The sequence below is a fragment of the Podarcis erhardii genome (assembly GCF_964252035.2).
Source record: "Podarcis erhardii genome assembly, chromosome: 5".
Taxonomy (NCBI): Eukaryota; Metazoa; Chordata; class Lepidosauria; order Squamata; family Lacertidae; genus Podarcis; species Podarcis erhardii.
The window spans coordinates 77,086,235-77,113,919 of record NC_138509.1 but is presented as its reverse complement, the minus strand read 5'-3'; the positions used below and the strand labels follow the sequence as shown (position 1 = coordinate 77,113,919).

Here is a 27,685-nt window from a genome sequence, read left to right as displayed (position 1 = left end):
ATGTTGAAACCTAAAAACTTAATATTTTCCTTCAAACAAATTGTTATCTGTTCTCAATCTTGTTTCGTTTCCTGGCTTTCATAGGAATCCTTCAGCTACTTTCTACCAAGTGTTCCATTCGAACAAGTTACGGGAATCAAAGAACCTCTGGGATAGGTATGAATACTTAAGTATGGAAAAAAAGCATACATGCTGAAGTATGCATGAATGGCTTTGCACTGTGCAGGTTTCTCGTCATCAAGTAGTATGTTCACCTCAACATACCTCTTCTGCCTACGTCCTTCACTTAGCTGCTGTGACCTGACTAGAGCAGCCATAGTATTCAAAAATGTCAGTCAAATGGTTATTCGCTTCTGGGCCATGTGGATTCTGGCCCTGTTCCATGCATCACGTTCTTTTTCTTCTGTAGTTGGCAGAATAGTAGTAATTGATTTGTTTGTTATATTTGTATGCCACCCAGTAAAAAGAATGGCATACAATAAATAAGTATAAAAATAATTTAACTGCAAGATAAAACATAAAAGCAAAAGTAGCTTAAAACACAGATTGAAAATAAAACTTGCTGCAACCCCAAAGTTAAAATGCAGATTTAAAATTTGAAAGGACCAGTATGAATAGAAGACCAGGATGAATAGAAAAGTCTTCACCCAGCACCAAAAAGCCTGTTGTTGATCAGCAGCACCAACCTGGCTTTTGAAGACTATCAGTGGAAAGTATTTTTGGAAACTGGTCACTTAAACTGCAGAATGAAAACGCAGTATATGTGGGGAATACTTTGATAGAAAACCATTACAATTGTGCAGCTATAAATTGGAATATAGATAGGGAAAACCTTTGTAAGGATTTGGGCAAAGCTAGATGTGTGGCGAGAAACTGCAACAAATTCCAACTTGGAGGACATCACCTGTAAAAGTTGCATTACTAATTCAACATCTGCAGTTTGGCGTTCTCACAATATTAATATTATAGATAGAAAGCTTGGTGGCTTTTCTGGCTTACAGCAAGTTTTCTACTGCTATAGCTTTCTATAGTGTGTTCAGACATTTGTATTTGAACATGAAACACCATCATTTGTTTGCATTTGCCTTACTGAAGCAAAGAAAACATAATGGCTTCTCTAAAGCTTGCTTTTTCACATGCTTGCTCACTTCAGAAGGAACGCATTCTAGTTTGAAGAATTACAGGATTTAAAATCACAATAGTAGTCTGAAATGCTGTCATCTTCTGAATTAAGAATAGAAGAATTCTTAACATTTAAGGGTTTAAGTGCTTGTATCTAAACATGTCACTTAAAGAAGGGATTCAGGAACAGCAAGAGTTCATTTCTGTATAGCTTTTCTGTAACATATCTAGAGTTATCGAGTTTGGTTCAGTGGGGCGGGGGAGTTTGGACAGGGGGACCCACAATGTGTAGTGTGCTGTTGTTGGGGGATTGAAATGAAGGTTAGTGAAAATAGCCTTTTCTAGCAGGAGCCTCTGCTGAAATTCCACAAATAGAAAACAGAAATCTCTGTTTGTAAAAGAGCAGCTTTGAATTCAGCTTGTAGACTTCTGGTTAAGTTTACCAGCTTAACTAGAAAATGTTTGGTATTTCAGTAGTATTGGAGTTTCAAATATATAAATATTTTATGAAAGGTAATATTAAGGAATATTTTTTTAAAACCCTGCATTTAATTCAATGTAGCCATGATCCCAACATTTTCAACATTTAGGTGTGAGTGATGCTGCTTATTTATCCAAAATGGCACTACCCATGCCCACCCAAGAGAGAGAGAGAGATCAGCAGGATCAGGAAAACACAAGGTTTGCAGAAGTACAGAAAAAATTTGGTGAGGAAAAAAATAAAGTGAGAGAGTCCTCAAAACAGGCTAGTAATGACTGACCCCTCCTTAGTAGCCATAGGGTGCTGATGGGACAGGGAATGTAATGGAATATCCTGCAGGAGGGAATGACTGGCCTAACTGGAACAGTAAATCTGTGACACTTTTGCAGTATTATTTTCAATACCTTTAGATACCTGTTGACCAACATTTATAAGGAACACTGGAGAGGGCTTTGCCTTGGAAGCAGAGTTTAGGTATTTTCATGCCAAAGCTATCTGTAGATTCAAGTACACTTTTATGAGTTTCTGCACATTATTGGCAATTAAGAGCATGTTCTACAGTTATAAAGAAAAACAGGTTGCATCCTATGTTCATTTCTAGCCATTCAGTAACATTTGCAGTGTAGGTAGATTCCAGTCTTGTATCTTTTGCACTAAGATGTTATCATGTATGAAAGCTGCCCGATTGGCCAAATCTGTTCTTAGAGCAGTATTGAGCGGAGCTCGGGAACGTGAAAACAGGATGATGTGTTTTGATTGTTCACTTTACTGCCTTGCATGACTTGGAAAGCAATAACTGAATGCATGGCAGAACTGAGTGGTGTATAAGCCTCATAATACTGAAGTTGAATGACTGCAACCTGCCAAGGTTCTCAGTTGATCTCTTATTTTGTTTCAGTCATCCAGTTTGATCTCTTCTGGAATAAATGGATAACTTTTCTATATAAGTTTAAATGTTAAGAGTGACCTATATATTTGGGATATATTCAAACAAGTTTCTATTTCACAATAACAGCAGGGGACTATTCATATAACAAAAAGCTTCTTAGCTTGCAACTTCAACTGAAAAGAGGTCACTAGCAGTAGTTCGTAAATTAAAACAGGCTACTGCTAGACAATGCACCCTGTTAAATCACTAATGAAGGCAAGTTGCCATCGGAGGCAGGGCCTGCAACACAATATTCTACAATACAATTTGTTCCCAGTTTGAGCAAGCTAATTCTTAGCTCATCTGTGGTGGGCTAAATGGGAGTTGCCATAAAAACTTGCAGCTTGCCCTTAGGATCTGTTTGGTTACAAGGTTGTTCTGCTCCAGACTGGCCCCCTGGACAATAAGAGATGCCTGCAGGAAAACAGTTTCATCACATGCAAAAATTCCCTGAATTTTAGGGGGAAGGGTATGATGTTTGCTTTTCCACACTTTAAGAGTTCCTTTGCTGCTTGCCAGAAGTTTTGTAGCTGAAACATTATCACTACTTTCCTGAAGTGGTGGTGGTGTGCAGAGGCTAGAGTTGTCCAATTCTTACAACTATTTTGACATTATAGCATGATAGTATTCTAGAATCTCCCAATTTCCACTATTTTTATGGATGTCAAAAGCCACACAGCATAGGGAACAGTAGAAACAGGCCATCTTTGGTTTGGTAGATTAGGTGGTGACTTTCACAATCTGGTCTCTGCCTAATCGCAGACCTCTATAATAGAACTTTTTCTTTTAGCCTTCCTTTTGAAAAGAGATTTACTGAGGTTGTATTGATGGTTTCCATGAGGGTGTCATTTGAAACTGCTGCTAGAGCTATTTTTCAGGTCTTACAGGTCAGTGGAGTAGTATTGAACTTCTTTAAACATGCAAAGTACATTTTCAGTAAAAATGATTGTGCTGCAGTGCAAAGCTTGACGTGTTTATACTTTTAGATGGTCGGAGTCACAAAGCAAACTGCCTTGCAGCTACACTTACTCAATGGATAAGGTCTATTCTCTTGTGTCTGGCAATTTTCTGGGGAGTGTTTTGAAACCCACAAAATTAAGAATAGTTATTTGCAAGAGACTGAAACACCATGCAGCAGAATGATCATTTTTGAAGAAACCTGTGTTTTCTTTAAACTTTTTATATCAATATTTGCAAGAATACCTGCGAGAGCTACATAGTTCTAATCTTTTTAAAATTGAAGATGATGACTACCGAGGCGTCCTTTGGGAAGCCTGCATGTTTTCTCCGGCTCGCCACTTGAACGCTTGTTGCTAGGTGCATTAGTCTCAGGAGGCCTCCCCATCTTAAATAACTCAAAATAGATCGGGGAGGGGCATAGAGTAGGTGATTTGAAAGCAGACTTCTTGAACATTATTTTTTCCAAGTTGTATTAAAACCAAGTTTTTAATTTGGTTTCTGGCACTAAAAATCATGGAGGCTACTAGTGCAAGGAGGCAGCAGCTTTGGGCCATTGACAGCCCTATATAGAGGCCAAAAATAAGTTTAACTAATTAATAAATTGAAAATTAATCACCATATTTATATTCATTAGATTTTATTAATAATTTGTCAGAATCTTTGCCAAACTGCTTTTACAAATGTAGTTTGGAAGACCAACTTAAAGCAGCTCTCTGAAAACAGCTTTCTGATTTTAGTTTGTCCCCATTGCCGCCGTTCTTAGTTCCTGCAGGAACTTTCAACTACAAAAAGAATGTGCAGCAAAGGGTTCTACTGAAGCTTCTGGAATAGTCTGCAGTCACAAAATGTACAGACTGAAGTCTTACAGGTACTGTGTGACTTAAAATGGTTTTTGGTTTAAGAAATCCCTACATCAATTACAAGCCTTGCATTTGAGATACCTACATGTAACTGAAATGCATTTGGGCTCATTGGCATTTCTTTGTATGAAAAATTACACTTGCATTCAGCTATTGAATTTCAATCTATTTTGTTTCATGTATGGGTGCAACTCTTTTGTTAACACATTCTTAATTAGATCAAACATTGAGAAAACAGTTGACTTAAATTGTCAGCACACTGCATACTTGCATGTTGAAAACTCAGTATTGTGAGTTGCCTAAGATACCTGTCACTAAAGTAGCTTACTCTAGTGACTGTGGAGTGTCTTATTAGGCAATTAGTATGGAATTTAGTACACTTTTCCCAAAGTGATATTTTGTGATACTTAATGCATTTTTATGCCACCCCTTTAACAAAGTGATTTATGTGCAGTAGGGAAAACGTTACTATTATAAACTGCAGTTAAAGCATTTTCAGTGGTGAATGAGGATATGATGTGCCCATTCTTGCTTTCCACTTCTTATTACATGTGCTTTTTCATTGCTCTTGATTATTGCAGTATATTCAGAAACCTCTCTGAGTTACTCACAGAATTTAACTTTCAAGTTGGGGGCAGTAAACTGATATGAAGAATAAAATCTTAAATAGTGATTCATATCATCATTTTTGCACTCTACTCTTGTCTAGTGAGGGACGCTATCTTCCCAGAAATTGGAGTGCATTGGTGTGGGCACTCAGGTCTAAGAGGAGTGTTTCTGGTAGCTGATCAAAGCGGAAGGTGGCTAATCTTTACTAGGCCAGCATAAAGCAAAGTCCTCCTCCTTCCTACAGATAACGCCACAAATATTAAAACAAATGTGTGCATTTTGGTGCTTGTGTGCAGAGTAAGCTGACTAGGTATTGGAGGAGAACGGCAGCTGCTTGGGGTCAAGGAGGAGCACAACTGGAGCCCTCTTAATCTCCCCCAGAGCCTGGGGTGAAAGGCAAAGCCTGTTCTCGCTGTGTTTTCCTCATCCAGGTACAACTGGCTTGGGACTCTTGACTTCCAGCAGCTGCTGCAGCAGAAGAAAACTGGTGGGCAGCAAATGGCTTCCTTCCCCCAGAGCTCATGGACAAGGCTCTGTTTTCTGCACTGAAAAATACATTATGCACTTAGGCATAAGAAAAGCATTATTCCTCTGAATTTGCATAATTCTGACATTTTTGCTGTTTTGCGTAATGTATTCCCCCTTTACCAGTCATGGTGGAGAAATAATGCTGCAGTCCTGCTCTCAGCACTGTTTTTTTTTAAGGCATTTCTTCTTATTTATTCAATTTTTTAAAAAGATAATACAATAAATTGCTTAAAAATGAAACACACAAAAGATACAATTTTGGGCTTCTGCCTTCACAATCTCTGGGAACAATGAGCATTGTTTATTGGAGGGTAATAACATGTCCACCTTTTTGTTGATAAAAATCAGAATATTGTCCTCTGCATCTTATGATATTTTCACATGAAGCTGAAAAGTTACTAAGTATTCCAAATAGTAACATATTTCACAAAGGGCATTTGAAAATCGTTTTCATCATTTATATATAAAATAAACTTTTGCGAGGTAGTTATAAATGAATCTTTTTGTTTTGCTTTGTTTTTTGTTTTGTTTATCCCCCAGTGAACCTTAATTTTTCAGCAATAGTTATAGACCAGATTTGACCGTAACCACAAATCCTTATTTAACCCTTCTAAATATTTCCATTGTCTTAAAATAGCCATCCTCGCAGCTAACAAAAAATATAATTTCAATTCTTTATCAGATTCTTTATCAAAATCATCTTCATCTGGCGTATTCTATATCCCCAATAATGCCAGTGAGGGAGTTGGTGTCATTTCTTATTTTGTTGTCAAATTAATTTCTAAGAATACCAGCTTCCCCAAAGCTGCCACTGAATGACACTCCCACCATAAGTGGAAATAGTCAGTGCTCTGGTTTGTAGGATTTCAGGAGACAGTAAACACACACACTTTCAAGAATATATTCAGTCAGTAAAACTAAAAACTTGCTTTGGAAAGCTGTGGGAGGAGAGAGCTGAATTCAGTTCCTGCTATCACTTTCTGCAGAATTATGACGCATGCAGCCCTCCTTGTGACCTTCCTGTCACATCAACTCGTAACACATTAGAGCAGCATAGTAGTATAAAGGTGTAGTATAAATGATGATAAATAATATTTGAAAAACAGGTTCATGGTGCTATAAAATTGGTACCAGTCCTGAGTATAATTTTTGAGCTTTACGGTTGGCGCTGTGGGTTAAACCACAGAGCCTAGGACTTGCCGATCAGAAGGTCAGGGGTGAGCTCCCATTGCTCGGTCCCATTGCTCGTCAAAGTGCAAGTAGATTAATAAGTACCGCTCCAGCGGGAAGGTAAACGGTGTTTCCGTGTGCTGCTCTGGTTCGCCAGAAGCGGCTTAGTCATGCTGGCCCCATGACCCAGAAGCTGTACGCCGGCTCCCTCGGCCAATAAAGCGAGATGAGCGCCGCAATCCCAGAGTCGGTCACGACCAGACCTAATGGTCAGGGGCCCCTTTACCTTTACCTTTATCTGATCCTATATCTTATGGAATGGTGGAGCAGGGTACAACTTTAGCATCACAAGTTTATAGTGGAGTACAAATCAAAGCTAAATAATTCACTTTTAACTTACTTGTTATTTAGGTTCAGATTTTCCTCCCAAGACCTGGACACGGTTTGAAATACATTTGTCCAATTTAGTATTGCTTTGTCTTCTACGAAAATTAATTCCGTATAGGGCACTCCATCCTGTTCCTCAACCAAACAATTTTTCCATTCCCCCTGCCAGCAGGTAGCCACAATATGTGACATTGAGCATTGGACTGTTTTGGATTCATTGCTTGAGATTCCCCCCCCCCCCCCTTTGTATTTTCTCCCTTTTTTGTATTTCTGCAAATATTCAGGTTTTACTGAAGTTGCTGGTGCCTATATCTTGTACATAGATGGTTTTATGTCAGCTGGTCTATATGCTTGTTGACACTCTCAAAGAACAAAGTTTAGTGAGGCAAGGCTTATCCTTGCAGAAGCCATGCTTGTGCTGCTTCAGCAGGGTTTGTTGTTCTACATGCCTGGTTATTTTATCTTAAACAAAACTTTTCACCTGTTTTCCTTGGGCAGCTGTTAAGCTAACTAGCCTGTAATTTCCAGGATCCTCCCAGGTCTTTCTTTAAAAAATAGGTGTTAACATTGGGCACTTGCAGTCTTCAAATACAGGGACTGTTCTAAGGGACAAGTTAAATGTGTTTTATTTTTATTTTTTTAATCTCCAGTTTCACCTTTGAGTACTTTGAAAACTCTTGGTGAATGCCATTTGGACCCTGTAATTTGTCTTTTTATTTTATTAGGTCTGGAACTTCATTTCTCATTGCCACTGTTTGCCTCAGTTTCTCACATTCCCTTCCTAGTCAAGTTAGTTCAGGCAGGAAGATGTAAATAATTCATTTAGTTTCTCTGAAATCTGCTCCTGCTTTACCACACCTCTGAGCCCTTTGTCATTCAGGGTTCAACCACCACTGCTACTAATGTTGTCTTTTACTATTGATGGTTTTTATGTTTTTAGCAACGTACCCCTCAAATTCTTTTCTAAAGCATCCCTTATTGTCAGCTTGCATTTCTTTTGCCAAAGTTTGCATTCCTCTTTTGTTCTTTTTTGAAGGAAGTTCTTGTTTCTAATTGCATCATTGACTCTGCTAATTAACCACGCTGGCATCTTCTTCATCCCTGTGATACCTTTCCTGATCTCCATTAGGGCTGGGCGATAACTGGTTTTCAATATCACGATATATTGCCAGCAAAACATCATGATATATCAATATATCACGATATCTGAAATAACGAAGGAACTACGCAGAGGCAAACAGGACAATGTCCTGGCAACTGCTACTACTTAGGGGTCTAAAATGGATAAATGACAATATTATCAATTACCGCACACTAAGTTTCATCAGCAGGCAAGTCAAAATGCAGCCCATCAGGACTTTTGGTTTTGGGCTTGGCTACCCAATGGTGGTATTCAGGACAATCCAAAGTACGGTGATGAGTCATAGTGAATACAAATAATCTAGGACTGCCAGCTGCCCACAGGCCTGCTAGTAGGCAGAAGTGGCAGCAGCCTGGCAGCAGGGGCACAATAATCAGCAGCCTGCAGCAGAAGCACTCGCACTGTCATCACTTGCAGACCACCACTGTTTGTGCCACTGCTACTGCTGCCCCCTCCAGTTGCCACCACGAGGATGCGCAGGCCACCACTGATTGTGCTGCCACTGCCAGGCTGTCGCTGCTATTGCCGGCACGTATCGTGGTCGTGGCAAGCTGTTTCTGCCACTGCTGCTTCTGCCTCCTAGCAGGCCATTTTGACTTGCCTGCTGATGAAACTGAGTGTGTGGTGATTGATAATATTATCATTTATCCATTTTAGACCCCTAAGTAGTAGCAGTTGCCAGGATGTTGTCCTGTTTGCGTATGTATAATTCCATCCTTATTTTAGTCATTGTGGTAGATTGCAATGTTTCGCTGGTGATATTGTGATGTTTAGTTGGTGATGTGAGGTTTAGCTGCTGATAACATTTGCAACGTTTAGCTGGTGAGTTACCACGATGTTGAAACCCAGATATCGCTTAGCCCTTACACACATTGTGATTTGTGATATATTGCCAGCTCATATATTATGAAACAGTTATCACGATGTGTACTTCAAACCTGTGTTGGACGATATATCGATATATCGCCCAGCCCTAATCTCCATATGCGCTCCAGTTGAGCTTCTAATGCTGTGTTTCTAAATGACTCCCAAGCAATTGGAAAGATTCAATCTTCTTGACTTTGCCTTCCTTTTTACCAATCACTTATTTTGGGGAAGTTTCCTTTTTTGAAATGTGACCATGGCGGATTTTGGGGACAATTAGCTGTTTACATGTGTATTTAATTTAATAGCAATATGGTCACTTATTCCCAGCTGATTCGGTAATGTTTATATCTCATACCAGGTTCTGGGCACCACCTAAGTCAAGGGTCACCATCCTTCTGGTCAGTTCCTTGACCAACTGTTCTAAGGCACATTCATTTGGGATATCTAGATATAAATACTTGTTTATTTAGGTTGTTATTATTATTTATTATGAATTTATTACCTCTGGTCTCAGGTTGCTTTATACTTGTTTCTAAACTGGACTCTCCTTCCTTGGAGGTTTCTAAGCAGAGTTTGGATGGCCACCTGTCATTGATGCTTTAGCTAAGATTCTTGCATAGCACAGGGTTGGACTAGACGACCCTTTCAAATCTACGATTCTATGATCATAATGTTCATATGTTTAAGTCTCTTTGAGTTTCATTTTAAAATAATAGAATAGAAATTTTATGCTTATGCCTTTTTTGTAACTGGAACATGTGTAGTCTGTCTGAGGATAGTTGAAGTCGGCCATTAGTACAACAATTCCTCTTTTGGGTGCTTCCTTCATTTCATTCTTCATTGCAATATCTTCATGAACATTTTGATCAGGGAGCTGTTAGCATGCCTGCAGAATTATATTACTCTTGGTATCACGACGTATAGCAATTATGTGGAGGAGACGGTCTGCCCTTTTGAGAGTTCTTTTTCTTGAACTCAGTGCCCTCTTCAACATGAAGAGCAACACCATCTCCGCTGAGTCCCCTTCTGTCCTTCCTATAGGGTCCATATCCAGTGATAACAGGGTCCCACTGGTTATCCATTGCACCAGCTGTATTAACACTGTCCTCTAAGACCAGGCATTCCAGTTTGCTCACCTAGGCTCAGAGGCTTCCAGCACTAGTGTGTGAACACTTACAGTTTCCCTTGTCAAGGGTGTGCGGGACTCTGGAAAAATAAAACACATTTTCAGTATTAAAGCTCCCATTTCTTACAGTACCTATTAAGTGTGCCAACTATTTTTAAAACAAAAAACAAGAATGTAAGGGCCATAGAAGATCTGAGGAATGTTCTCTTGATACGCAAGGTGTATGAAGACTGTTTGAAAATGTAAACATGCAAAATATTAAAAGGCTGCTTTTTTAATAGGGTATGAAACCTCTCAAACATAAAAGCCAATTTCCTTTCTTGTCTGCTTTTGAAGGAGGTAAAACTTGGTTTTGCTTCCAAATTCAAATTAGCCCCCTAAATCAGCCTCCTAAATATAGAAGTCCATATTTGAACATGGATATTTAAACAGTATGCTCTTCTGCAATATTTGAGTGTTTATATTACTGTAAAGTTTATTTTAGACATGTTCAGAATAATTGTACCAACTCAAAGGGAAGGATATAGTTATTGGTTCTTCAAGAATCACATCTTTTGTGATGAAAACATAGGACTTTTAAGTAAAACTATTTCATCCACTGAAATGAGTCATTTGTTTCCTGTATGCGCTTTGCATATCTGTGAACACTGCTCCATGACAACAACAACAACAACAACAACAACAACAACAACAACAACAACAACAACAACAACAACAACATTATTTATTTATACCCTGCCCATCTGGCTGGGCTTCCCCAGCCACTCTGGGCGGCTTCCAAAAAATATATTAAAATACTGTACTACATCAAACATTAAAAGCCTCCCTAAACAGGGATGTCTTCAGATGTCTTCTAAAAGTCTGGTAGTTGTTGTTCTCTTTGACATCTGGTGGGAGGCCATTCCACAGGAAGGGCACCACTACCTAGAAGGCCCTCTGCCTGGTTCCCTGTAACTTGGCTTCTCGCAGTGAGGGAACCGCCAGAAGGCCCTCAGAGCTGGACCTCGGTGCTGGTAGAACGATGTGGGTGGAGATGCTCCTTCAGATATACTCAATACAGAATTGATTTTTGTTTTGTCTTTCAAAATGAGGGAAAATTGCACAGTAATTCTAAAATCATACAGGTGATCTTTTAAATTGGCTCATTTTTGAATATCCAAGGAAGACTAATTTCAGTGTTTCTCTCATTTATTCGTATAAACATTTAAATGTTTCAGGAAAACATTACATAGAAAAGGTGAAATTAATTTCTGCTGTACACTTATTTTTCACTTTTGAGGTAAGTTGGAACAAGGAAACCAGCTATTCATATACTGTGTTTCACCTTGAAAGGTTGGCCAGGATCAAAGAACCACACAACTAGTTATTTGTGTTTCAGACCTGCGTGTCTTGTACGCTGTTCTGTCCCAGTGCAGAAGGCAGACTGCTTTTGAAATAGTTGGGAATGTTAAGAGCAGCTTTTTGAGATGGCACTCTTATTGGAAATGTGCATTTCTTTGGTTTGCTATCTAGTTAAGCTCTCAAATAGTACAAAATGGCTGGTATTGGTTCCTACATTCACTGAAAACCATTTACTGCTAGCTAACGCTGGCATTTCTAGTTGGAATAACCACTTTTAATAGGCTTCGCTTAATCTATTTTCAAATGATAGAGCTTGATTGGAGTGCTGTGACTGGAAGACAGATAGGTTTAGAATAGTTCTTATGCTGCTTCTTGTAAGGGCTAGTCCAAAGGGTAGAGGCTTTGAGCATAGTCAAACTTTTCTCAAACAGTATTCTAGCATAAGGGGTGAAACAGCCCTGCATGAATGAATAGCAGGTGTGTCTCCATGTAGAAGTGCATTTTTTAGAATAGGCCATAGAGCACACATTAACCTTTAAAACTTATAGAGTCCTTGCTTCTTTTCTCAGAGTTGGACTCTAGTTATCCCTGTTTAATTACTTCCTTTTAAACATTTTATGAAGGTTGTTTAGTAATACTTTGTGAGTAGCAACCTGTCTTGTCTTGTTGCCCCCCCCCCTTTTATTTGAAATACATTAAGTGTACATTAATAAAATGGTCAAGAAACTGGTGTTAGAAGTTGTGTGGTACAATACAAATCAATATATTAAGTAGTCATTACTTAAATGTAGTAAACTTGCTCTTCTTGCAATACACAAAATGAGTATTTCTACATAACGTATTAAATATGCTCTGAACTAAGCAATACTGCACATTTGAGGTTGACCTCTGGTGCTGCAGCGGCATCATTTGAAAAGAGAAACAAGTTCTCAATGTTGGGACAGGGTTTGTAATAACATGTAATCCAATTATGAGCATTTAAATTTGTCTTCTGCTTGAATGCTGGATTATGAAAAAGGAGTAATCACATGTAAACTTTTTCAGCAGGGAAAAATAGGGTGGGTGTCAGAAATGACAAGTAGTTTGAGTTGTCTGTTGCTGAATACAAAATGCCACATTTTAAAATATGGCAAAATGAATTTCTCTCCATGGTAAACCGGAGCTGTAAAATTTAAAATTGGCAGTTATTGAATTGCAAATCACTTTACTGAAGGCTTAAGATAAAATTTCTTAGTTGGCAAGGAGCAGCACTTCTCCTCTTGCAAGGAAGGGCACCCAGTTTCACTGATCTCCCCACCCAATCTTCCCTGATCTTTCATGGCAGCCCTCTGCACCACATCCCATAATGCTCAGGAGGACCCTCCTGCCCCTAGGAGCAGCTGGGCGGGGGACTGCAGAGGTCAGGGGAAATCCGTGATACCTAGCAGTTCTTCCACTTGCCTAATGCATACATGTAGCCTACTTTATTTATGTAGCATTTAGAAAGTATAAATACTAGTTTAAAATAGTAAGTTGCAAATTCTCTTCTAATTACAGAAATGTGCTTTCATTTGTTTTGATTATTAAGATACAGGATGATGTGCCTCTAATTTAACGCTTGTAGACTTAGTCACAATGTTATAAGCCATTTTGTTTGGTCTTTGTCCAGAACAGTGGCATAGAATTATTATTTTTTTTTAAAAAAAAACCACCTTAAATAAATAAATAGATGTGAGCATGGGGTCTCTGACCAATTAAATTGCATGTTGTGCTATTGGTGGTATGATATCTCCTGCTTACAAAACTAGGCCACATTGGGCTTTTGAAGAAAGCTCCTCATTGGGCCAACACACTGAGCATCTTGAAATGGATTCAAGAGTCCTCTATTCAAGATGATCTCTAATCTCTTGGGAACTACATGTTTTTAAGTTTTATCGAATGCTCCAGGTCAACAGTTGTGCCCCATTTGGTGTTATACTGAAAAAAGTTGAAATACAAACATCCAGTAGCTTTTTTTAAAAAAAAAAAAAAAAAGCCCAACAAAATTGGTCTCATTTTTCTGTGTGCCACATGTTGGAGGTGTCCAAATTACCGTACATTCCGCTTATAGTATCGTTTGAATTGAGACATAAATGTTGGTTTTCCGTCATATTGGATAATATCTAGGTATATACTGTATATACTGGCTGTCATAGTAGACAAAACAAACTTGCATCGAAATGCCACTTTAACATACACAAAAGCACCAAAGCGGTTGACTTGGTTATAATTGTGAACTATTAAGTTACACAAAAAGGGTGCTCAGGGTGCCAAACCATGACAACCAATAGGATAATGACATCACTATCTCATTGTACTCTCTTGAGAGGCCTGTTCACTGCTTAAACAAGGGCCACAGTTTGCGTAGATACACCTTGGGCCCATTCTGGCAAGAACTAGCCATGTCTAAGTCCCATTGAAAGCACTTAAATGCTTAACACCCATTGATTTTGATGGGACTTAAATATGACTAACTTTCTCTGGAATTGAATCTTTATGATCTGAGGATATAATTCTTTTCCATCTTGTTCCTGAATATATGGAGATCCGACTGACCATTCTTAAAGGTTTGTAATTATTGCTGAGATACATAAGAAGCAGTTGGAGCACTGAAAAGCAATATATATAAATGCTGCATTTTTGTTGTTGTGGGAAACCATAATAAAATACACAAGGAGCAATTTGCCTTTCAATCAGTTTTGCTGAACAACATTCCAGAGGTCACTGGAGTTCATGTACATGTGTTTTGTCTTTTCTTTTAAACAGTGCATCTGGTGCGAGTGTTGTAGCCATTGACAACAAAATAGAACAGGCGATGGTAAGTAGAGAACTGAACTGTTTAATTCTTAAAGAGCGCTGGGTTTGTAGCCTGCTGTCGTCATTTTTGCATAACCTACATTGATGGATTGTAAGGCCATATCAGGAAGAGATGTTAAAGGTAGAAAATCATAAAGCAGACACAAGCAGTTGTTTGTCTGTTGAGGACTCCATATAGGTGGAGAACAGCAGTTTACATGATAATAATATGGTATCATGTATAGCATGAACATGTTAGGCTTCAACCTGCTGCTTGCCTGCACTCTGCCCTTGTGCCATGCCATTTATGCAATTCTATTATGAGCAAAGAAGCACCAATTGTAAAGTCATCTGGAAGTTCGTGTAGTGCCATTCCAAATGTATTCATGCACTTTCGGGGGGTGGGTGGGAGAATCCATGTGCAAACCAATATATTACTACAGTGAAGTTAATGTACAGTGGTACCTCGGGTTACATACACTTCAGGTTACTGACTCCCCTAACCCAGAAATAATACCTCGGGTTAAGAACTTTGCTTCAGGATGAGAACAGAAATCACGCGGTGGCGGCAGCGGGAGGCCCCATTAGCTAAAGTGGTGCTTCAGGTTAAGAACAATTTCAGGTTAAGAACAGACCTCCAGAACGAATTAAGTACTTAACCCGAGGTACCACTGTACATCATACCCAGGTCCGAAAGTTTTAGCTTACACCAAGACAATGCTAATTCTCTAGTAGGAGTGCCATTACTTTAGCACATCATTATTTGGTATGATCAAAAGCATTGCTTTGCTATCCAAAATCTTTGACATGTTGGCCATTGATTCAATACCAGGCCTGTGTAGACCTTGTCTCAGGCCCGGGAGTCTTGTTAGAATAAAGTTTTATGCTCAGACAAAAAGGCAGCTGGCTCCTGGCTGGGCTCCCCGACTAGATTAGCCCTCTGAGGCCCAGGGCAAGTGTACTTGGCTACCACTCTCCCCTTCTGCGGGCCTGTTCAGTACTGCATCCACACATTTAAAAAAATAGCATGTGTAAGGATTTTAGTTTACAAAAGGCTTGGGAGCCAGAGGAAGAGCTGTTACATCAGCATGCTTTCCAGCCATCCAGTTTTGGAGGGGGGAAAAAGAAGGGAGAACAAATTCTATGGGAAAAAATAGTAGGGCAAACCATGGACAGAAAACAGTGTTTGTTTCTGCCCTGAGTCTAAGCGAATATTGGTCCGAATGCGTTATTCTATTCCATGAAATGCCAAAGTCAGTAGTCTGCTTGAATATTCCAAACTAATGTGCTGTTTCCTGTTGTGTTGGCTCCCACCAGCTATGCGAAGATACTTTTGGGCTCCAGAAACAGCTTCATTTCCAAGTTGCTTGAAATTCTTTATTGAAAACATTTTATAACCTGGCTTTCCTCATAAATGTACATCAGATCACTATAGGAATGGTAAAACTGGTTTGTTTTTACTAGCTTAGTCATAATGAAAAAGTGAAAAACCAGCTGCTGCAAAAAGCCCAGGAAATGGAGTGCCTTCCTCTAATATGTGAAAGGCAGAAAAATAGATGCTAAGTGGTCTGCTCTCAGGAGAGTGTTGCAAAGACTGAGCCCTGCCAGTGAAAAATGCCCTGTGATCAGTTGCCACCTACTTAATCTCTAAAGGCAGGAACAGGCTCTCTGAAGATAGACCTGAATGGGCAGGTTCATCCAGGGGAATGTGATCCTCCAGTCTTTCCATGGGTTCTCCGATAAGAAAAGTGTTGCCACTCAAAACGCGTCAGTTCAAGTTGGGCAAGGCTAGCAGGCCCCATATTTTTAATCAGTATTTATGGTCATGTGATGGAGAGCTGTTGGGGATCCCTGTGGTGCAAGTGGATTAGTTTCCAGAGTACCAGCTCTGTTAGCCTCAGTGTCACTGCTGCAAACAAGAGTAGACAAAGATTTTGTTTGTGCATAATCATAAAGAATGTACAGAATTCAAAGCTAAGCAATATGGCAAAATTGGGGGTAACTTCAGAAGCACACAAAATCAATCTAATCATACATACAATATAGGTTCTGTAAAAATAACTTGCCAATGGTTGTGATCCTCAGATTTAAAAGAACAGAACTTCTTAAAAATTAGCCAAAATGGGAAGCTTGGGTCACAGCGTTTGCTTTCTTACATTTGCCCATGAGAAAAGAGACATTTTCATCCAGCTTACAACAGTTTACTTGTAACAGACAAGTTCTGTCCCTGTTTAGGCAGGATGCTGACTTGATGGGCTATAGCAATTATGATATACTTCATAGGGGTGTTGAAGCTTAAATATAATTGTCTGAGCTCCTTAAGGTGTGAGATATTAATGTAGAGCCTAGGGCTTGCCGATCAGAAGGTCAGTGGTTCAAATCCCCGTGATGGGGTGAGCTCCTGTTGCTCAGTCCCAGCTCATGCCCACCTAGCAGTTCGAAAGCACGTCAAAGTGCAAGTAGATAAATAGGTACCACTCTGGCGGGAAGGTAAACAGTGTTTCCGTGTGCTGCTCTGGTTCGCCAGAAGCGGCTTAGTCATGCTGCCCACATGACCCGGAAGCTGTCTGCGTACAAATGCCTATAGAGCGAGATGAGCGCTCAACCCCCGAGTTGTCGGGGGTACCTTTACCTTTTTAATGTTTATGGGTTTTCAGCCACCATTTTGGAGAGCTCTCTGAACTAGAGCATTGCTTATTATCTATTTCTGTCAACAAAAATATTATGAAGCTTTTTGAGAGTAAGAAATCCCTGTATTTAGGTTACCTTCCTGAAAGCAACATATAGACATGTAGCATTGGTGGTTTTTGAGTGCTTTGGAAGTTGGCCATAATACTGCAAGTGAATTCAATGCTGGGGAGTTAATCCTGTGTATTTTGATTTCTAGGTATTTCTATTTAACTTGTGGTGCTAGGATCCAAATTTAATTGTTAATGAAGTTACACCCAAGAATTTGGTGCAAAATAAAAGTCTGTTTATAGAAATTAACGATTAATTTGCCGTTTGCAGGATCTGGTGAAAAGCCATTTGATGTACGCAGTCAGAGAAGAAGTGGAAGTACTGAAGGAACAAATAAAAGAATTAGTCGAAAGAAACTCTTTACTTGAACGGGAAAATGCACTGTTAAAATCTCTCTCAAACAACGATCAGTTATCCCAGCTCTCAACCCAACAGGCCAACCCCAGTAGCACTTCTCAACAGCAAACAGTGATAGTACAGCCAACGCAACCTCCGCAGCAGCCGAATGTCTCCTCAGCATAAAGCTTTCTTGCCTCATTAAGAAACTGAAAGCAATCTGTCCTTGTGTGCCACTGGTGTTCTTTCCACTTTATATGAAAGCGAGTAGCCATGCTTCAGTTGTGTGTTTTGGCCTTTTCAGTATTAGACAATCATTCTACAAGAGCTTTCCCTCACTGAGATGTCATGCAGCACAGTTGGTGTTCAATTATGCCATCAGTGCAAAAGGGAAATGATAGAAGGAGTTATAATGCAAAAGTCTGCATTTATTTGGTGCACATGAGTGGGGTCTTTAAGAGCTTTGGTGAGGCTCTTCAAGGTTTCCATTACTCATGGATTACTTTGAGCCTTGCTTTTTCACATAGCAACAAACTCATCTTTAGAGCCACTGTTCTTTCAATTATAAGTAACATTTGCCTACATTAGTTTCATTTATTTGTGTTTTTATTTATTACAGGGCTGCTATTCATAATGTACATGAACAATGTCACAGAACTTTTAATTTTTTTAAAAAAATAAATGTAAGTATCAGTAAAAATTGATATAGGCAGGATTGAGTTTAATAGATAAAATGTTTAGGCAATAATTGAACAAAAGAATCCTGGCATATTTCTAACACTAATGGCAATTTACCTTTTGGTATTTATTTTCAGTAGTTAAGACCCAGCTTGAATGTAAATTTTTGTATATTGTAAGTATGAAGACCATAGTGCGTCTGTACAGGTAGTCGCCAGTCATTGTGAGATAATTGATGGGCTATTTTGATGAAGAAAACTTTGCTCATTTCTGTTTCTACTTTCTAATAGAGAAATTGCCATGATTCCTCTGCTTTTTGACATTTCGTATGATTATTATTATTTTTTGGGTGGGAATAAAAAGCTGTGAAATTGTTCAACCTACTTTGTAACCAAAGAAGCAAAGCTGTGTAATTGAGTTTTTATTTTATAATGCACATTCTTTATGTATTTTTATTTAGTGTTCTCATTCACATTTTTCTTTGCTGTCTAGCATGATCTGCATGACCTATAATCTTTGAACCACTTTCGTACCTCATGTTTTATCCAGCACTCTTATTGTGATATGTAATAGTCTGTGAACAATGTCAAATAAAAAAAAAGAAAGAACAGCTAGTGTTGGTGGAGCTGAGCTGGTGTGTTACGCACTAGTTTAAAAAATGAAGTGAGCCATCTTTTGTTCATTTAAAATGGTGTTTTGAATTTCGTATGCAGAAAACGTTTTGTTACATTGCAGATTTTAATGTATTTAATAAATGCAACATGCAGATTAAGTGCAGTGTATACTGAGTATTTAAATTAAAATGTACATTTCATAAATACAGTTTCAAGAGACCATTTGTGTATACTAACGTAGTATGTCAGAAGTTGATGTACAGTATATTTTAACACTTTCTGAAATTAAACTGCAGTTTTGTTGAAAGATTTGCCTCTGCATGTGTTCAGAATGTGACAAGGTTTTAGGTCAGTGATTAGAGTTACCTTGAAAAGAGCAAATGAAGAACACCAAGGCTGCAATCCTAGACATGCTTACATGGGAGTAAATCCCTTGAATGTAGTGGATTTACTTCTGAATGAACACACATAGGATTGTGCTGCCTGTTTTCTTAGCCCATTTGGCTGAGGACCAACTTTTCCTCAGCAAAGTAACTGGAATTAGTGTTTCAGCTTTATCCTTCATAGTTTATGATTTTATGCCTGGTTCACACAAGCTGAAACCTCATTTTAGAGAGAAAGTATGCAATGGATAACCATCGCCCACAACTTTTCCCCAATGTGGTCCTAAATACTTCCCCTGCTAAAATGCAGGATATCCAAGTGAGTTTAGGAACATACAAAGCGTCATTTAAACCAAAGCCAATTACCACTGCACGATTCTGAAACATTATAGAGCGGGTGGTTTGAAGTTTAGTGTGAATCTAGTCATAAGCTAAATTTTTATTTTAAGGGATATAGAAGAGAGTCACATATACGGCCACATAGGCTTTTAAGGTAATTAGTTTAGAATGGGTGGAATCCAATGGGTGTCTCCACTGACAGAAGGCAGCTGTCAACAGAATGGAAGGGAAGGCAATTTTTGGCAACCTCTCCCCAGAGCAGATTTTTATTTGGGGGGCAGGCAGCTGCAGGGGGCAGAAGGAATTTTCAAAAGTTGCCTCCCTGTCCCATTGCAGATGCCTTCTGTCAGTGGAATGATACTCGCTGGATTCCACCCAACTTCACACTCTTTAATTTTCATGCAAGAACAAGGTTTTGTTCTGCAAAGTAAACCAAGACTGCTTTGCAACTTTACATCGTCTTTCAATTTACTAGCTCTTGGGGGTATAAAATGGAATCTTTGTTATGCATTTTACACCACCATGCTGTTGCAAATGCTCCCGTTAAAAGTGTTTGGATGTGGATCATCACCAGCAAACGTCCCGATGCACTTCTGTGGTACAACATTGCCCTTGTTTATAATACCAAAGACCACCCAAGCACACTCTGGCTTTAGTAGGACACAGACGTCTCATAAAATAGCACCAATAAACTCCCTGTAGTTTGCTGCATTTCATAGGGGAAAGAATATGACAATTATGTGTCTCTTGCAGTGTCTTACTTAAATTGGCCTTGCAGAACTGGCAAGCGTTATTCCCAGTTGACCACAACACAAAGTGATGATGCTGCACTGTGTTGCCACCCAGTGATCTATGTGACCAAGCCCTGGAGAATGTACTATTTTCCCCCTCTTAAACGTTATTTCGGGCACCATTTCAGTAAACAGATATACTTAAAATGTATTGGCGAAAGAGGAAGTCTCTTGAAAAGCCCACACTTCATTCCTGTAAGCAACAGTGGCGATTATAATGTTTTAACAAGCCAACTAAGCCCACGGCCTAGAAAATATACCACTATGACTTTGCTTAATCCTTCAGTGGTCTAGTCCCCTAACAAGGGCCCATAGCTGTGGTAGTATATAGAGTGGTATATATAGAGCCTTAGGATCTGAAGTATAATGGCTTTTTTTTTTTTGCCATTCTGGACAGCATCAAATGACCACAGTGAAGCAACTTTATAATTTTATGTGTGAGTTATTTAGTTCTGGATAGGCAACAAGACACATGGCCAAATCTGGCTTGCCAAAGGATTTTCTGTGTGTGTGTCAGAAATTACCATTCTTGTGAATTCAGGTACAAATTGCAGGAAGCCTCAATGGCTTAACTATATTCAGTCTGTGTGCTGTGTATTGCCAGCTGACTTTCATAACAAAGCCATCATAGTAGCGATTTACAACCTTAACCTCTACGAATAATTATGGCGACCTGGAGTGTTCAATAGGGTTAAACCTGCTGGATTTCTAAGCATGCAAATGCTACCATTTTCATCACAGCTTAGTGTATGAAGAATTGGTGTATCTATCACTGGATGAGAATACTGTGGAGGGGAATGACTTTAGGGGTAAGTATATGGGAAGGTTATGGGACGTGGGTGGTGCTGTGGTCTAAACCACTGAGCCTTGGGCTTGCCAATCAGAAGGTCAGCAGTTCGAATCCCTGCAACAAGGTGAGCTCCCGTTGCTCAGTCCCTGCTCCTACCCACCTAGCAGTTCAAAAGCACAAAGTGCAAGTAGATAAATAGGTACCGCCCCGGCAGGAAGGTAATCGGCGTTTCCATGTGCTGCTCTGGTTTCGCCAGAAGCGGCTTAGTCATGCTGGCCACATGACCCGGAAAAACTGCGGACAAACGCCAGCTCCCTTGGCCTATAGAGTGAGATGAGCGCCGCAACCCCAGAGTCGTCCGCAACTGGACCTAACGGTCAGGGGTACCTTTACCTTTTATGTGGGAAGGTTAAGCCATGTAGAGGAATAGGAGTTATTGGCAAGGCTCCTCTCCTCTCCTGCCTATTCCTAAGAGCACATTGAACAAAAAAGAACTGAAATCCTGGAAAAGGAAACAGCAATACATAGTAGTATTTCTTCCTGGTGGAACTTTTGAAAGGTAACTCATCTTTATAGTGTTTAATTCATTATTATTTAGTGGTTTAAAAAAAAAACAGATCCTCAAAAGTTCATTTTAGATTGAAGGTGACATCCCAAGTTTCACAGAAAACTTCCTGCACATTAGAATTGCTAACATGTCTTGTATGTTGCATAGCAGATTTTAATAGCTGGAAGAGTGTGTGTGTGTGTGTGTGGACATAACCCATTTTAGGGATAATCATTTTAGCCCATCTGTATAATGGAAGATTCAGAAAGGAAATGAGGATAGCAGAACAGCTTCTGTAGGTCAAAGGCATTGCTGAGATCACCCAGGAAAAGGAACATATTGAAAACAAGCAGGATGGCATGAAATGGCAGATGATAACATTTGAAATACTCCCGTCATTTTGTTTTCACAGTTGGGTGAAACTCTTTGACAGATCTGGCAAGTAGTTTAGCTTGTCATGCTGCAATATGACAATTAGCTGGAATTGCCAGTTTTCTCCTGCCAAAACCCAAGGGTTGCATCCAGCTAGGTTCTACTCGGAGTACGACTAATTTAGATCCATTCATTTCAATGAGTCTTCTCTGAGTAGAACTATCCTTGGCTATAACTCAAAGTGGACAACATCTGACTGATTTAGTGAGACTCCAAAGATGTTTAGGAAAATTGATCATAAAAATTGAAAATACACGTTATGATTATTTAATCATTGGTCTGTACCGTACAGTTCCTCCTCAAGTTCTTCAGGTTGCCACAGACATTTATTCCCTGGAGTTTCCATGGTGTTTAGGAATCTAGGAAGTTGCCTTATACTGAATCAGAATTGGTCAGTCTTGGCCAGTTTTGTTGACACTGACCAGCATCTCATCAGGGGCTTCGTATGGGAAATTCCCAGCCTGAAGATTCCTAGGGTTGAACCTGGAATCTTTTGAAAACATTGCAGGTACTCTACAACTGAGCTACACTCTTCCCCCAAACGTAGTCTTTCCATTGTTTTGCTCTATTTCTTCGGCAGCTCGTAAAGCCATTTATTATAGCAAGTGACTGAAGAATAGGGCTTGGTCCATCACAACGAGGAGTTCAAGCTGGGTTTGGATTGTGGAACATTCACATTTCACGGCCAAGCGATTATGATGGCCAACTTAATCCCTCCAGATGTTGTGCATTTGAGTCCCACTTGTTCTCAGGCCAGCTGCTGCCTTTTCATCCAGCAGCAGATAGAAGATAGGTGTTTCCAATAAGTTTGAAGAACTTAGGCAGCTGGTGACATCAGCGGCTCAGACTACAGACACTGGGGCTTCTGAATCTGGAATTGTCTCTTAAAACCCTCCCCTGCGCTCTTGGATCATCGGATGGGACTGTGGTCCAAGAGTGCTTCAACCATCTGAGATCCAGCTGGTGGCAACAAAGAGAAGCACATTTTCTGTTTTGGCACTCATTCTGGAATGCCTTCCTTTCTAGAGGCCTGCATGGTCCACGTTCTGTAAGCGTTTTTGAAAGCCTCTTTTTTGTGTGTGTGTGAGATGCTGCAGGGGTCCATTTTGTAGCTGAACGGCTGGTGGAAATACAAAACAATGAAGTTGTCACTGAGTTCCCGGGACTTTGTAGGAATTGCCTGTGTGTGTGTCCCCCCCGCCCCGCCCCTTGCTCTTTTCCTGTCCGCATTTTTTTAAAAAAATGTTTGAAGGGTTTGTTTATTCCATGCTACTGCAACTCCTTAAGATCAGGCTGAAATTGCTTTTGAGTCCTTGTCGTCAACCCAGCGAAAGGGGAGGTGGGAGACAGGAATAAGAGAAATAAAAAAACTGAAGATTTACATTGCAGGCCGGGAATGTTTGCAAAGTTTCTTTGCTTGGGTCTGTCGGTGAGAGTGGAGTTAGGGGACGGGGGCCAAACACACCATTGTTTGTTTATATGTGCTGTTGCTAGTCTTTACAGGCTATATCAGCCAGCAGCTCCCTATCCTATCCTGCAAAGCCTCCTCTTTGTTTTCTGTGTGACAGCACCAGCTTAGTCAATCAACTGCTGCAGTCCGTGTTTGCATCACATGATAGCAGCTAACAAAGAAAACAAAACCTTTTGAACATGGGGGTGGAGGAGGGTTTTCAACGCTATGAATGCTTGCAGAGGAGCCATGCCAGCTGCTCCCTGCTTATTGGGTCTGCCTGCCAGTTGGGTCTTTTTTTAGCACTATTCAGCAATACCACATAGGTGCAAGAAAGGAGCCAACCAAAAGGGAGGAGAGAGAGAGAGAGAGAGAGAGCGAGAGAGAGAGAGAGAGCGCACACTAGGATTAGGCAGATAGGCCCCATGCCAGGCAAATGCATGAAGAAAAGTATTAGGGGGTTCTGTTTCACTGCTATTTCCCTGCTTCTTCCTGAATTTTCGCCCCAATTCAAATTTTGATGATTCTTCGAAAGCTCACAGGTGGGGGAGCCTAGGATCCTCAACTGGAATTGAAAGGCCAAGCATTTAATAAAGGCAAAAGTGCTTTGAATCAACGGCATCCCCACTGCAGAAACTTTTTAGACATGGGCGAAGGATAAATTAAACTTGCTTCTCAAGTTAATGTACCATGTAGGCCTTTAAAAGGCCCCTTCAGTATTGTGTTAGAATCTGAGCGAATCTCACTGCTTACACATCACATGTATGTTGCCCCACCTTGAGCTCAGAGCATCAATTTAGTCTCCTAAAAGGAGTAAGATAGGGACGTAGGTGGCGCTGAGGTCTAAACCACTGAGCCTAGGGCTTGCCGATTGGAAGGTCGGCAGTTCGAATCCCCGCAACGGGGTGAGCTCCCGTTGCTCGGTCCCTGCTCCTGCCAACCTAGCAGTTCAAAAGCGTGTCAAAGTGCAAGTAGATAAATAGGTACCGCTCCAGCAGGAAGGTAAACAGGGTTTCCGTGCGATGCTCTGGTTCGCCAGAAGCGGCTTAGTCGTGCTGGCCACATGACCCAGAAGCTGTACACCGGCTCCCTCGGCCAATAAAGCGAGATGAACACCACAACCCTAGAGTCGTCCGCGACTGGACCTAACAGTCAGGGGTCCCTTTACCTTTAAGGAGTAAGGTGGGTGGAGAGTGACTTGCTTTTTCAGGGTCAAGCAGGAATTTGAACTTAAGTTTCCCCCACATCCACTCCTATAATACATCTAATTCCCCCAGCTCACCAGAACAGTGGAAAAGTTCAGCAGCCTTGTAAAAAATCAATGCGAAAATAGAAGAATAGTTTATTAAACATACTGATGAACGTTTGCAATTGTCAACAATGAAACCCGTTTTTCCACCAATGTCAACAGATGAAGCCCTAGTATAATAAAACTGATAAATCAACAGATGCCATGATCTGATACAAGATTGCCCCAGGGAGTGGAGAATGCTGCTGGAATAGTGTTTAGGCCCACGTAGTCCAGGGATGGGGAAACCAGTGATCAGAGATGTTGGGAGTCTTGACAAAATCTGGAAGAACACAGCTCCCCTTTCCCAATTTAGTTCATCCTGTTTTTCAGCGACCCACCAGATGCTTCTGGGACGCCTACAAACCGAGTCAATGGTCCTCTCTTCCTCCTGCTTCCCAGCAACTATGATTTAGTAGCATAAATACCTTTGGACACAGCATTTCCATATAGCCATCATGGCTAATAGCCATTAATAGCCCCGCAACACCCCAGTTGTTAAGTACAGCAGCGATTTCCAGAACTTAGAGATCTGAGTCATATAGATGTTGTTGCTGTTTCCTATAGACCTTTCTTTTTCTTTTTCTTTTAATGGTACGAAATGCACAAATCTAATTCCGGAACCTTGCAGCATACCCGGTAATGGGTTCTTGTGAAACTTTTCCTTTCTGAGAATGATTAACTTGGGAACGCTGCCTTGTGCTGTATCTCCACCTGCTGGCCAGAAGGCATTAAAACAAGCAGTTTTTTTAACACGTCATTATGGCATTTATTACCTTTGCCTTGAATGCTGAGCAGGATAAAACTGTTGGGCTAGGATGACGCAAAGTCAAATCCCCACTACGTCATGGATCTTACTGGCTGGGTTTGAAAAAGCCACTATCTTCTTAACGCATAGAGGAGCTGCATGTTAAAAATGAGATAGGGCAATGTCCGAAGTTCCTTCAAAGGAAGTGCAAAGTACAAGGGCATTACCCAGCAAAGTAAGTGCTTTAATGCAAGGATTTGAAGTTGCACAATGGTACTGTCATCGCCTCCCATGTCCTCTCCCTATTTGCTCTGGAGAGTTGGGGAAAACCCCTGAACAGATTTAGGGGCTATGGGGACACAGCCCAAATTTCTTATGCTAACAGAACAACTTTGTGGGATATTTCTCGATGGGATTAACCAAATGCTTGCCCTAAGCCTAGAACAACCTTTTAACGTGTAAGACAGGCAGGCCTGCTCCATTCTTTTCCCCTGTGCTCTCTCTTCAAAACACAAGTGAAAAGGAGAAAGCTGGTATGTCTCCTCACGAGTTTGTTGAACTGGATCTGCTTCAATAGGAAAAAGTAGCAAATGTTCTTTACTTCCATGCCATTCAAAAAAAAACCTCGAATGATCTTCATCCGATGCTGCCTTTCACGTCTGCGGGTTCTTGCATCAATTTTCTGAGAAACTGCATTTGCACTTCCTCTGTACTTCCCCACACTCTTAATTTAAATAGAGCTGCAACAGGATCTAGTAATGCGCAGGTTCCTTGGGTTAAGATGATTCTTGTGTAATCAGTCCTCCTCCTCCTCCTCTCTCAGTGCCAAGATCTTCAGTTACTTGGCCAGAGCTGCTGGTTGAGAGAAACCTGGTGAAATGCAGGCTCTAAAGCAACCCATTGGGTCACGTTCTGTACTCACAGAACGAGTGCCTGCAAATATCTACGTAACTGGAGGGGTTGCGTCCCAGCCTCCCGTCTCCCAGTCTCAAATTCCCTCTCCTAGAATTTATCTCTCTGTGACATCTCCCCTCTCCCTGCCTCAATTTCCTTCCCAAGACAACATGTTCCAGCTTCCTCAGCTTCCAAAAGGGTAACAATATCTCCTCTCTCCCTCCCCTGACAGAAAAAGACTCCCTTGGTGTCAGGGTGAAAGGAAAAAAAAGGGAGGAGAGTTTTTCTCCTGCAAGTCATGGTGGTGCCTCCCACTTCTGAGATGACTCATTCAGGCTCTGGGCTATGTTTCTGGCTCAGTCTGTGTGCCTTTTGCACCTCCTAGTGGCTCAGACTGTCATGACGGTTTGCCAGCGGACCAGTATAAATATTAGAGAGAGAATGAGGGCACTTTCTCGATTACTTAATAAATAAATAAAAACAATTCTCTATAACCAGACCTTTGACCAATCAACATTCTAGGGCCTTTTAAATGTCTTTGAGGGAGCAGAGTTATTGGCTTGTTTTTGTTTTATTCTGTATTTTGTGTTTTTATGTTGTGATCTTCAGAGGAAGGGAATTGAAATAAATAAACAAAATGAGTTTTAAGTCAATTAACCAACTGATCAACTCAACACCACACTGCTAACTGTTTTTGAGGTGCCCTTCTTGGTGCTTTCAAAACCTGGAAGAATGCAAACTAGCCTGATCTACTTACTATTGGACCATAGCTGTCAACTTACAGATTTGAAAATAAGGGACCAGCAGCCTCGAAAATAAGGGATCAGCAGCCAAAATAAGGGATTTTAGTCAGCCAGCTGAAATATGGAGTTAAAAGGGACCAGATAATTTGGGAGAGCAGCGCTAGTTTTTAGCCCTTCATTTTCCAGAGGTTGCTGCTCAAGACACCAGCTGATGAAACACTGCAATTAAATAACTACAAGCAACAAGCACTTTTCGCACAAAACAAGTCCAAGCTACGAAGATGCTGCTGCAGCTCTGTATCTTTTCTCTCATGCTCCATCTGCAGCTCTCAGTTCCATCAGACAGGGCGAGAGGAAGAGGTGGGGAAATAGCGCCCGAAGTAAACCCACAGATCAGACCATCTATGCTAGTCTACCACTACAAATCTATGGGAGAAGCGCTTGTGGTCCTTCCTCCACTTTCCCCCTCTATGGTTAGCCCTTGGAACACCTGCCCATGCCTCCTCCTCCTCCTCCTGTCTCTGAACTGCTTTCTCTATGGTTGCCCTTCCTCTCCTCTCAAGGCTCCTCAACAATTCA

The 27,685-nt window shown here is 40.5% G+C and overlaps 1 protein-coding gene across 3 annotated transcripts in view; it reads left to right on the top strand.

The window, feature by feature from the left end:
* TSC22D2 (TSC22 domain family member 2) overlaps positions 1-17,632 on the top strand; it is a 35,987-nt gene extending 18,355 nt beyond the window's left edge. The window contains exons 2-4 of one of the 3 annotated variants that reach the window (XM_081862376.1): positions 85-156; positions 14,305-14,356; positions 17,344-17,632. In XM_081862376.1, coding sequence (XP_081718502.1) covers positions 85-156; positions 14,305-14,356; positions 17,344-17,595 — 376 coding nt within the window. In that variant the 3' untranslated portion in view covers positions 17,596-17,632. Of the gene's footprint in view, positions 1-84; positions 157-13,617; positions 14,106-14,304; positions 14,357-17,343 lie in introns of those variants that run through there. The other 2 variants (XR_014156705.1, XM_081862377.1) reach the window with 2 other exon arrangements.
* The last annotated feature ends 10,053 nt before the right edge of the window (positions 17,633-27,685 follow it).